The sequence below is a fragment of the Suillus fuscotomentosus genome (genome assembly GCF_016647785.1).
Source record: "Suillus fuscotomentosus strain FC203 chromosome Unknown F5891scaffold_180, whole genome shotgun sequence".
NCBI lineage: Eukaryota > Fungi > Basidiomycota > Agaricomycetes > Boletales > Suillaceae > Suillus > Suillus fuscotomentosus.
Genome location: NW_024539692.1, coordinates 35264 through 46487, shown reverse-complemented (window position 1 = coordinate 46487; position 11224 = coordinate 35264). Strand labels below are relative to the sequence as shown.

At 48.6% G+C, this 11224-nt stretch overlaps 2 protein-coding genes across 2 annotated transcripts; one reads left to right on the top strand and one right to left on the bottom strand.

Annotated features, from left to right (window-relative positions):
• Window positions 1–2535: 2535 nt before the first annotated feature.
• On the bottom strand, window positions 2536–4210 carry F5891DRAFT_182174 (uncharacterized protein). Its single transcript, XM_041370821.1, has one exon. It carries the CDS (start codon window positions 4129–4131, stop codon window positions 2779–2781), a length of 1353 nt encoding a protein of 450 aa, XP_041217162.1. The 5' UTR covers window positions 4132–4210; the 3' UTR covers window positions 2536–2778.
• A 5492-nt stretch (window positions 4211–9702) lies between these two features.
• F5891DRAFT_966162 (uncharacterized protein) lies at window positions 9703–10797 on the top strand (the record flags this gene model as incomplete). The annotated part of the gene is made up of 4 exons (XM_041376216.1): window positions 9703–9837; window positions 9892–10283; window positions 10339–10465; window positions 10516–10797. The coding sequence occupies 4 exons, from the start codon at window positions 9703–9705 to the stop codon at window positions 10795–10797; spliced, it is 936 nt and encodes a 311-aa protein (XP_041217161.1).
• Window positions 10798–11224: the final 427 nt, after the last annotated feature.

Here is an 11224-nt window from a genome sequence, read left to right as displayed (position 1 = left end):
GTATTTGGTTCCGTCTGAGGGCGAACGGCGAGCAAAGGGAGCAGAACGAGTGACATGGCGAGAAGGGTCGAAAACGTTGGAACTAACAACAATAAGTTCGCCGAGTCTTCGAATAATTGAGCATTCTAACTCCAATAATTCAATAGTGTACGTACCTGCAGCAAGACCAAAAGGCTGTGCATGCGACAGCGAAAACGGACGCGTCAAATGCGTTGGAGAGATCAAGACCACGAAACAGTGCATGCATATGTTCTAAGGTTACCGGGGGACGACGGGGTCGTTTCGATGAGTCTGGAACGAGTTTTCCGAGACCGGCGGAAGCTGAGCGAAGGATGCTATGTCCAAACCATGGAGCACCGTGAAGATTGTGCCAGAAGTGTAGTCCAGCCAACCAGTTTTGTGCTGTGGTTGCGGCTACCTTTCCGGCCCAAGAAGCGATAAAGGATGCGAGTAGAAAATCTGATGCTGGCATGCGGCGAGCCTCGGGAATGTGTCTCGAGTCACAATATTGGTGAAAGCGAAGTAGCCCGGCGCCGTAATTCTCTCTAGTTTTGGTCTCGATGGATACTAACATGACGTCAAAAAGCTGCAATACGTCGTTTAGAGGCAATTGTTTTAAGGCTGAAAGGCGGAAGGAGTCTGAGTGCGGTGCGGACCATAGACGTAGGCGGTCGCGCGCAAGAACATGAGGGCGAAAGGCTGATGCGGAGATTTCATTTCCAGATTTTGGTTTTCTTGGCTTTTTACGAAGGTGTGTAACAGTGGGCGGCGCCCCGATCGAAGGAGGAGATGCCAACGCCTTCTTCAAAAGGGCCAAAGCTACAACGGCATCGGCATGAGTCGATGCCAAGTGTCCTTGGTCACTGGACATAGGACAAGATGAAGGGAATAAGCTCGCTCGGGAGCTCTGGGGAAGGTAGATGAGAAGAAAGGGACCCAACCTCGCCGCGTGAGATGGGGTCTGCTTTGTTCTTTGCTGATTCTGTGTATGTGAGCAAGTGAAGCACGTTAGAAGCCATTGCAAGAGCTTCAACGCGGCGAATGCAAAGGTTGACGTGGAAGTTCCTACTACGTCCGTGTCCGAAGGCTCCGATGACGCCTTGGTTGTCCGAATGTATGATTATTGTCGAGTTCGTTACGCCTTGGTCGAATAACGTTCTCACCGCAAGCTCGACAGCGATCGCTTCAAGCCAACCTATGTCCCTACCGCTTCCTTTCCAGCCTTGGACTAGAGTCCAGGCGTTCCATCTGCCCTCTAAAACGATACCTATGCCCCAGTCCGTCGATGCATCGACCCATAGGTCTAAGTCCTTCGGCGCTCCTCGTGGGGATAAGCTACGAGCGCTGGACGGGAGAGAGAGTGTGTTGAACCACCATTTGAGGTCGTTCTTGACTGATGGAGGTGGGTGACGTTTGGCGAACTTCGCGCCTGAAGGAAATGATGCTATGAAGGTACAAAGGTTGGCTAAGTAAGCACGACCGTGCGGAATAACAAAGGCGACGTGAGATAGGGTACCATTAAGACTCATTGCATCCTTGAACGAAATGCCGAATCCTTTGTTCAGCAGGTCAAGTATAGCTATTAACTTGTTGCGGTATTTGACCCGCTTCTCGTCCGGAAGTGCGACGGACCTTTGAATTAGGTCCCAAAGAAAGCCCAGATAGATGAAGATAAAGGCGAAATCACGACACTTCTTTGGGTGCCACGGGATTCCTAAGGGCTTCGAACGCGCGTAAATGTCCGCAAGGCCGTGTTTGTACACGAACGGGGACAAGGAACCATCTGACAGCAGTAAGCCGCCGCTAATAGCGAACCTGAAGAAGGTGTGATCGTCGACCCATTTTTTGATGGGTCCGAGTTCTAACGAGTGAAGGATGTCCACGGTGGCGTCAGCTACGTGACCTTGGACGCCTCCTGCTGTAGCAAGTCCGAAAGGGAAGACGTGATCTATGAAAAGTTGCCCATCGACTTCGACTACGAGGAAACGTTTGTGTGGAGGCCACACGGGAACGGTGCAGTAAGCAGCCTCGATGTCTAGCGTGGCGGCTTGTGTTCCTGGAGGAGCTGAGGCTACCTGTGTGTCACACAAGGTCAGAACGAATGCAAAAGGCGCATATATGCGGTCAAGGTACAAGAAGCACTAACGCCGAAGCGTGCAAAGAAGGAAATATCGTCGAAGCGTGCAAGGTGCAAGATGCCGAAACGTGCAAATAGCAAGACGCCGAAGCGTGCAAGAGCAAGACGCCAAGGCGTGCAAGAGCAAAACGCCGTGGCGTGCGAGAAACTAAGCATCTGAGCGTGCGAACGTGACAGAGAGAATACTAACAATCTCAGCGATTTGAGCTGCTGTTCCCCATTCGGTGGGGAAGTCGTCTGAATCCAAGAAGCCGTTGACTGAATAGCCGTCAGAATTTTGATATGATAAGTCACGAACGACTCTGAATTTTCCTGGCTCTCCCGCTTTCTCTACCACGCCCAACGGAGACGATACGAAGTGTCCACCAAGGATATTTGAGACTTCGTCTGTTGAGAATGGGCCGGACATTCTTCCAAGGGCCACTTCCTCGTGACAATACGCGCGGATAACATTGATGTGCTCCAAAGCCGATTTATGATTTTTTGGAATGTAAGTACGAGTCGGGGGTGGGATATTTCCGATGGGAAAACCGTGCTGCATGTTGAAAACGATATCAGGATATTTTTCAGATAGGTTGAAGCGCTGCAAGAAAGTGTCGAAAGCTTTGGGGACGTAAGGCGTTACAATTTTCCGTAAGACTTCAGATGCAGGATTTTGAATTGGCTCCATGACTCTTGCTTCCGCAGATGGAACAAACGTGGACGATGTCACTCGAGTGCTTGGTTGGTGAACACCTTCCGATGTTGAAGGAGATGCATATTGGGGCTGAGGAGGACTTAAGGATGAGTTTGTCAGTCCACATGCTAATGACAGGTGCGTTCTTTGCAGTGTGCATGTGTGTGCAACTGCTGGCCCTGTGTCCGAGTCTACCGCAGATAACGCAAAGAAGATGCTCGGATGATTGTTCTCCCTTGCCCCTCCGAAAGGACTTTCCGTCGTTCGACACGCTCGTCGACGAAAAACCTTCTGGTTTGCGGGACGGGTATGGTTGGTAGCGATTGCTGCTCGAGCCTTGTTGAGAGAGGGACGTCTTGATTAACACGTTCTTCCATCTATCAAGATAAGCAGCTCGAGAAGGGAAAGTATGCGTATTGAAAAAGCGCCTGCGAATTTCCACGTCGAAGGCGAGGATTGAATCGAAATTGTCTCCGAATTCATCCCTCGATAGGCAGAAGTCACGGTGGTCCGTGAAACGCTTCACCGTCGCGTCGTCGGCGACCAGCCCAAGCAATCTGATGAAATTGGAGGCAGCTTCGTAGAAAAGATGAGGTGGTAAGCTCGACTCCGGAGGAAAACCAGAGGAGGTGTCCATGACGAATAACTTTGGGTCGTCTGTCACCAGACCTTTCTTCATCTTAACGCTAGCTGGGTCCTCGTGAATCTTGCGGAGAGACGACAGAGTGAGTAATGTAAGTGGGATGTGTACCTTAGACCTCACGAGGTTCAAGAGGACGCGAGGAATTTCGAAGGCGGTTACTTCGCCGTCGACAATGCGCGTGTTCGCTTCAGTGAAGACGGGTGCGTCAGAAGCGGCTCCGGAACTGGAGGCTTCCATTGAACCAACGGCAGCCGGCGCTTGTCCTTTGGATGTCAGCGCGGCCAGAATACTCTTTGTGGTAGGTGTTAACGACCCTATGAAGTCCACCGCTTCAAGGATGTAGCCAGGAATGGTGGGTTTAGTGGTGAAGTCCTTCTCCGGGGAGGAAGCTTCGTCGAGCATAGGCTCGTCATCCGAAACATCTTCGATATGGTTGTCATCTATCCTTAGGTGAGCTCTTGTCAGATTGCGCTCTGCGCGCGCAGTGTTCTCTGCTTCTACAGCATCTGGATCGTGAAGATTCACGCGTTTGTGGTTGTTCTTCGCGAGGGACGACGCTATTCTAGACGCATACTCGTCAGATAACAGGCCTTCTCCCTGCCGGATGAAGGTCCCTGTGTCTTTTCCTCCGGCTCCTTCAGGATGCCCAGGATTCGGCGATTCTGTCGAAGTCATAAGAATAGTGGTAATAATACGAAAATTATGTATGTAGCCGAATCCTCAAACTGAGTAAAAGTGAGCGAGTGAAGGCGCAATAAGGATAAAGACAAGGTACGCGTATAACTACGCGTTACTGCTTATGGCGCTCACTCGCTTAGTAAGCACTAGTTTGAGCTCTATGCTCGCAGGCTCGCGTTAGAACTCAAACTGCACAAGTCCTTTCTCCGAAACGGTGAAACCCTCCTGTTTCCTAGTCAACTCCTTGTCAAATTCCCACGATGTGTAACTCTCTGGGGCGACTTCGTGACATTCAAGTTTTTTTCTCTGCGCCTTCCGAAACTAACTCTCCTCTCTCAGATATTATGTAAACAAAGTTCCATACCCTTGACAAGTATGCTCCAATCCCCAAGATATACGCACTTATATATTAGAAATGCACTCGGTTGTCCGGTGGACTCCTCGCGGCCATACTTTGATCGCTCCTTGTCATAATGTATGACAATCTATTAGAACTTGTAGAGAACTGCCCCGACATTCAAAGCACGGCCATCAGCATGCAACTCAAGCTGACCATCTAGCAGGTCTCCTCATCACTTTCACCATCTCTCCTCGCCTTCGACGATTCAATGTCTGTAGTATCGAACTCTATCAATGCGTCTGTACAGAGTGCGATAATTAAAAACTTTCTTTGTCAGTGACATGGCCGAGTCGGGCAATCAGCACAACGAAGAGGTAGAGAAAGAGGTGTGATGTCGAGCTCACCGGTGGTCAGCGCACTTCGTCGGGATGAAGGAGACAGATCCACCACCCTATGGCACACAGTATCGCCAAGATATATTTTGGGAAGGTGAGTGGTTGCATTTTCATACCTACTGACTCACTCGACGAGAAACGAGTAGGAATGAGCGTTTCCTCTCCAATAGTGGCAGCATAAGATGTCGGATGATAGAATATACTATCAGGATGTCTCACTCGTAATGGCTTCCTGGAAACGTTCACCAGGGGTGCGACTAAGTGGGCAGAGAATATGCCATTAACAGCGAGGAACTCATGTGAAACACAGATCGATCGATCATCCTGGACGACTCATTGCGAACAGCACATCTCATCGTTTGGTCTGTCCTACTTCGTAAATTACGATACCTAGATCACGTCATGGAAGAAACCAATGCCAGGATGTCCACCAGGGAGCTTGACGCCAGAGTGCGTCATCGAAGGTCATTCCAAATTCATCCGAGGCCTTGCCTGCTTGGACACAAGCTACAATATGCTGAGCGCGTCAGGCGATGGTTCGATTTGTCAGTGGACAATAGATGGAGTGCAGTGGGGAGTCCTTGGACTAGTAACGGAAGAATGGTAGGCTCAATGGCAATATCTCCAAATGAATCGATGGTCGTACACTCCTTCTGTCATTCCCCTAATGCTGCTGCACTAACAAAATGGCTTTCAGATCTATCTTGTTGGCGCAGCAGCTGACTACTCGATTGGTATCTGGGATCTCAGGACCGATCAGCCAGTCAGTGACCCGCTCTTGCACGACGATATACTCACGCATGTTGTCATGTCCCCTGATGGAAGATATATCATCAGTGTTGGATTGGGCGCAAAGATATATGTAGAGCCTCGATGCAGGTCTCAGACATGCAGGGATGATCATGTGAGTATGTTTGTTTGGTTATAATTCAGCTTGCGGCTGAAGCAAGACCCTGCGAATCTCAGGGAAAGCTTTATGTGTTTCTCTTTCTTATGGTATCTTCTTTACTAGGGACATCCAGTTCGATCGATAGATGCTCAGTTGTCAATGCCCTACTCATTTGCTTATCCGTCTCGTCAGATCTTGCACGCTAGTCAGGTCTCCAAGCAGCAGCGCGTGAACAGAGGCTTGGCGATATATGTCAGTATGATCTCTTGTTTTTCGTCTCTTGCAGGTCTGACACTGGTATAGGGAAAGGACTTCTGGGACACTGATACCGACACCGAGCCTCGTCCTGCAGCTCCTACCAGCCCATCCTCTTCCCTTCGTTGGCGCAATTCCCTCCGTTCACTGCATTTCAGCACTTGACCTTCAAACGCGTCACGATCAATACCGCTGCAGCCTTGACGTCGGAATTTCAACTTATTTTCAGGAGAAAGCTCGAAACACACCGTTGATGTAGCTGCTGGTCGCAAGAAAAAAACTCCATTCCAAGGTGCGGAGGTGAAGTCATGTGGTCGAATCCTGCTTGCACATCTAAACCCTTGGAGCTCAAATTGGACACACCGATACAGTAGTCAAACAGTCCTGACAAGTCACACATGTCAGTGAGAGGTCATCTAAACAAGACGGATGGGACGGTCGGACTGATAACAAGGTACCAGAACTGCTGCCGAGATTACATATATTGTCGCTCCGACTCATGATCACACTCAACATCTATCCACTTAACCTGTATCAATATGCCAACAACTCACCACTGCCAAGTCTGTAGGCATGTTGGCTTATGCAACAAGCACCAAGTGAAATGCCAGTTTCATCCCAAAGTCTACTACTACAAACCTGGGACTACTGGACAACCTCAACGTTGCAAGCTGTGTCGCAATGAGGGGAGATGATACAGCAGCTAGAGTGGACAGGACGTTTGGCGAAGAGGGTACATCTCGGGTAAGTCGTTCTTCAGAGTTCTTGCCACTTGTCGAGTTAATTAGTCCCATGATAGCTCTTTAGCTGGGATAATTCTATGTTCAAGTTTTTTTGCTTTGCGCCTTCCACAAATGCAGCCTCTGCTACTTCATCAGATATGAAGTGAGACCGCTTGCATATTCACGCAGCGAACTCTTGTGTTACCATTTCTTGTGAATGATCATTGTATTACAGCTTATGTCTTACTTAGTGCTGGATAGGAGCCTGATCACCTTGTTCACACAAGATCACTGTCAACTGACGATTGTGGCTGTGGCGTTCCACAGCAATGCGATCTCTCTGACTGACACCAAGTTCTGATCGTGACAAGGAGCGGAGGCTCGTTACCATTAGACAAATCCACGTTGGATCGTGCGAAGGTTTTCCTCGTTCATAAACAATCAATACCATAGTCAATGGGACTCAATGTTCCAGTGGTATCCACATAATACCATCATCAACCCACCACCAGTGCAAACTCTGTAACTACGGTTTTCACGAAACACCACTGGCAAGAGCGCTGCAATGTCTATTACGCAATCATTTACTACAAACCTAGTACTACAGCAGACCCTCAAAGATGCTAGCAGTGCCATCAGTAAAGGTGACGATGACAGACCCACACCGGAGGTTATAGTGGACAGGAAGCTTGGTGAAGGGGGATACAATGAGGTATATTTGATATCCTGGGCAAGTCCTTGAGTTTCTGATCAGTCGTTGTCGAGCTAAATTCTTCCTAAAACAGCTTTCAGGCTGGAACGACTCCACGACACCCAAGTGTTTTGCTCTACGCCTTCCGAAACCAGATACTCTCCTACCTCACCAGATATTAAACGAAGTCGCTTCCATATCCTTGATATCCGCACGTTGTCCAAATATTCCAGTCCCCAAGATATACGCATTTCGCGCTGACGGACTGAACCCATTTGTCGCTCAAGAATACATCGATGGCGAGCCTTTGAGCAGTATATGGACTCGCTATACCGAGGCGGAGAAACATTCAGTCGCCCTGAAGATCGCTGAGATAATCGTTGATATGGCGGAGACGCGTTTCAGTGCTATAGGCGGATTTGCCAGTCCCACAAGCCATGCCCTTGGACCGACCGTAGAGGGAAGCAAACTTTTCAAGGGACGGGTGAGTCTTCGTCACATTTTGCATCTGACTTTTCTGACGATTGATGTATTACATTTTTGGACAGGGTAAATTTCATTCCAATAGATGCTACCCCATCGGTCCATACGAAACCACAAAGGAATACATTCTCGCTTGCTACGATAAAGAGATATACTACTATACCCATGCCCCCGCGTCCGATATCGATTCCGACTTTTTCGAACTCACGTCTGTCGAAGATTTTGTGCAGCAGCTACGAGATAAGAAGTGTCAGCTAGAGACCAGCTTTGTCGCTGACGATGAGCCATATGTGCTCGTGCACGGAGACTTTCACGGTCGGAATATCATCATGCGCGGGACGCAGGTGCAAGCTGTCCTTGATTGGGAGTTCGCAGGTGCGTACCCTTTGGGTGAGCTATTAGGAGGGATGGGTGTCGATGTCCTGGAAGTTGTCGACGACAAATCAGAAGAGGATAATGCACTTTGGAGCAGGGAGATTGTACGTAGGGTTGAAGAGACGGCGAGACAAAGAGGATGGGATGAGAAGGAATTGGCGCTGTTATTGGGCAATGGAGATCCTGTCCTCGGTCAAGCAAGGATAGAAATGGTTCCGACCGATCCTTGAATAATGCTCTGGGCGGGTGGTAGTACTTATCAATAATGTCATGCTAATAAAAATAAAGGCAAGCCGCAGTACAGGCGATAGACAACCATGTTCTCGCAAACATCCATTCACCAGCACCTCGTTACCAACTGTTGTCGGTCAATATTTGCAGTGACCCGGTCGTGTCGGGTTGTATGTCGGCAAATATTGTATTATAATGTTGAACCGGTGTGATCGGGAGCTCGATGGAGTCGTGGGCGTCTAGATATATAGCTTAGCGTTTGTATTAGATTGGTATTAGACGCTTATACAGCAAATCGAACGGCGTCTCTTGGGCGTCACTGCGGCTAGAACCGAACTCGGAGACATCCAAGGTTCAGTACCACCTGCTCACCGCCTCCTTATCAGCTTGAGCGCAACTTGGTGGCATTCTTGGTGATTGAGGCTCTGCCAGTGAGTCACAATGCATACCGCCTCATCCTTCCCAGCTCGAAAAAATGCGTGTCCGGAACGCAACCGAAGTCTTACGCACTACTAAACCCGTAGGTACGGATGACATCATACTTAGTTGGGCTTCCTTGTCGAGTCTTGGCATCGGCTATTAATAGATTTGCTACAAACGACAAACATAGCATTGTGCAAGGCGGTCGTGCGTGTGACTCACTCACGGTGTACTTCGGTATGGCTGGGTGCAACAAATCATTTTCCAAGAATAAATCTACGGCATCGACGTCACGGACTGTTCTCTAGTCTGATTTGTTTTTCTTCTCACTAATCAAGCGAACAGATGGTCGACAGGCAACCAGAACGTTGAACGCAAACTTTGCATGATAGGAATTCAAATATTGGCCGACATGTTTGAATGTAAGTGCTGCACAGTACACCTGGATATGTCTCAATATTTCTTTCGCGTATGACCAACTGTTGTAGGACACTGTCCGTACATGCGAACGACCCGAGCTGGACAATAATACTTTGACTTCTCGCACTGCCTTCAAGTTTGGCCAAGCACTCCAAGCAAGGTAAATACCGGGTGGCGCCAGTGCTGAAAACACACAGGATTGAACGAGGATTGGGCGTTAATTCTAATTTCGTGCAGATGACCTAAATTGGTCAGTGCCAATCTTTTGAGTAACGTAACGGGGATGCACCAGATATAAGAAGCCGGGAGAAGAGTAGCATTTGTCTATCATTCAGTCTCGATCCAAGATGTCAACCCTCACAATCCCGAAGCTTGCAGATGAACTCTTCTTGCGACCCATCGTAATATCGACGAACAGCTTGGCCCTTTCGGCCCTTATGTCCTATGTCATGTCTGCCAACGCAGGTATCGACTGGAGACCGGTACGCTCATTAATTTGATACTAGATCATATCGCTCATGCAGTTATCTTCGCAGATAATCATCTGTGTTACATCGGATATCCTTGCCATGGGTGCTGATCATCTCAAGGATAAAGAGGAGGAGTTTTCGTCAGACCGTAATAACGCAAACGGCCCACGCCTCGCCTCTTGGTTTTTATATGCGCGAACCTTCCTCACCGTTAGCGCCGTGCTCCTTGCATTTGCACTATCTCAGTGTCCAATTTCGACGCTCCTCACCACGGCAACATTCGTTGCTCCTGCTTTGCTCTGGACCACTCCGATCAGCTTCAAGAAGTTTTGGCTGATCTCGAGGCGCCTCCTCGGGAGGTTTGGCGGAGACAGACATCAGCCTTCCACCTCGGCGCCTGTCCTGGTCATCAAACGCATTCCTGGCATGAAAGCCATTTTTAATGGCATCATTCGAGGGTACGTCTTCGTGTTTTCGCCTTGAACGATGCACGCCTAAACTAATACTCTTCAGATGTGGCATCTACGCTGTGGTCTTCTCCGTGTTGTCAAAGTCAGGCAATCTGACTAACACGCTGCCGTCTCCATGGAGCGTTGTTCAACTGTTAGTCTGGTCGACCGTCAACCGCTCATGCCACGCAGTAAGTAGACCGCACATGATCGCACGATTTGTCCCTGACCATATCTTTAGATCATGACCGATGTCCGTGACTTCGAAGACGATATGAAGGCTGGCGTTCCCACTATACCCGTCCTTCTCGGTTCTATACTCAGAACGAAGGTCATACTAACGGCATGTCATATGTTGGTTATGTTGGCCTTCATCGAAAACAAATACATCATGGGAAGCTGTCTATTCGCCGCAACTCTGGTGTGGATACTCGGCAAAGACTCGCCGAAAAAGGCGTTTTTGTTCAGCTCTCATTCACAGTCGTTGTTCATTATCTGGTATTTGTTGACGAGGCATATTTAGCTCCTGTCGGCAGACGAATACTAATAACTTAAAGTACGTTAGTAACATTTCTAGATTGCAAGGTGCTGGCTATGGAAGGATACGTTCATAGCGGTGTAGATTTAAATTGTCTCTATTGTCATTTCAAGTTACCTACGTAGACTTTTAATTTAGGGGCATAAGCCCGATTTCCTTATAAGTTGAGTTCTGCATAACATTAAAATGCAACACGCTGCTTGAAGATATGTGCAAATTGCATCACTGCCCTGTGATATCAGATGGGATCTGCCATGAATGAAAAGATGAATCACAAACTTTTGGTGGACGAATATGGCATAGGTCCAACTGTGTCTCTACTAAGCGCTCATCAGCGTCTAGATAAAGTTTTATCAGCTAGACATTACACATGTAGTGCTGCAGCGATATCCGCGTTCGCGTCTACATCTTC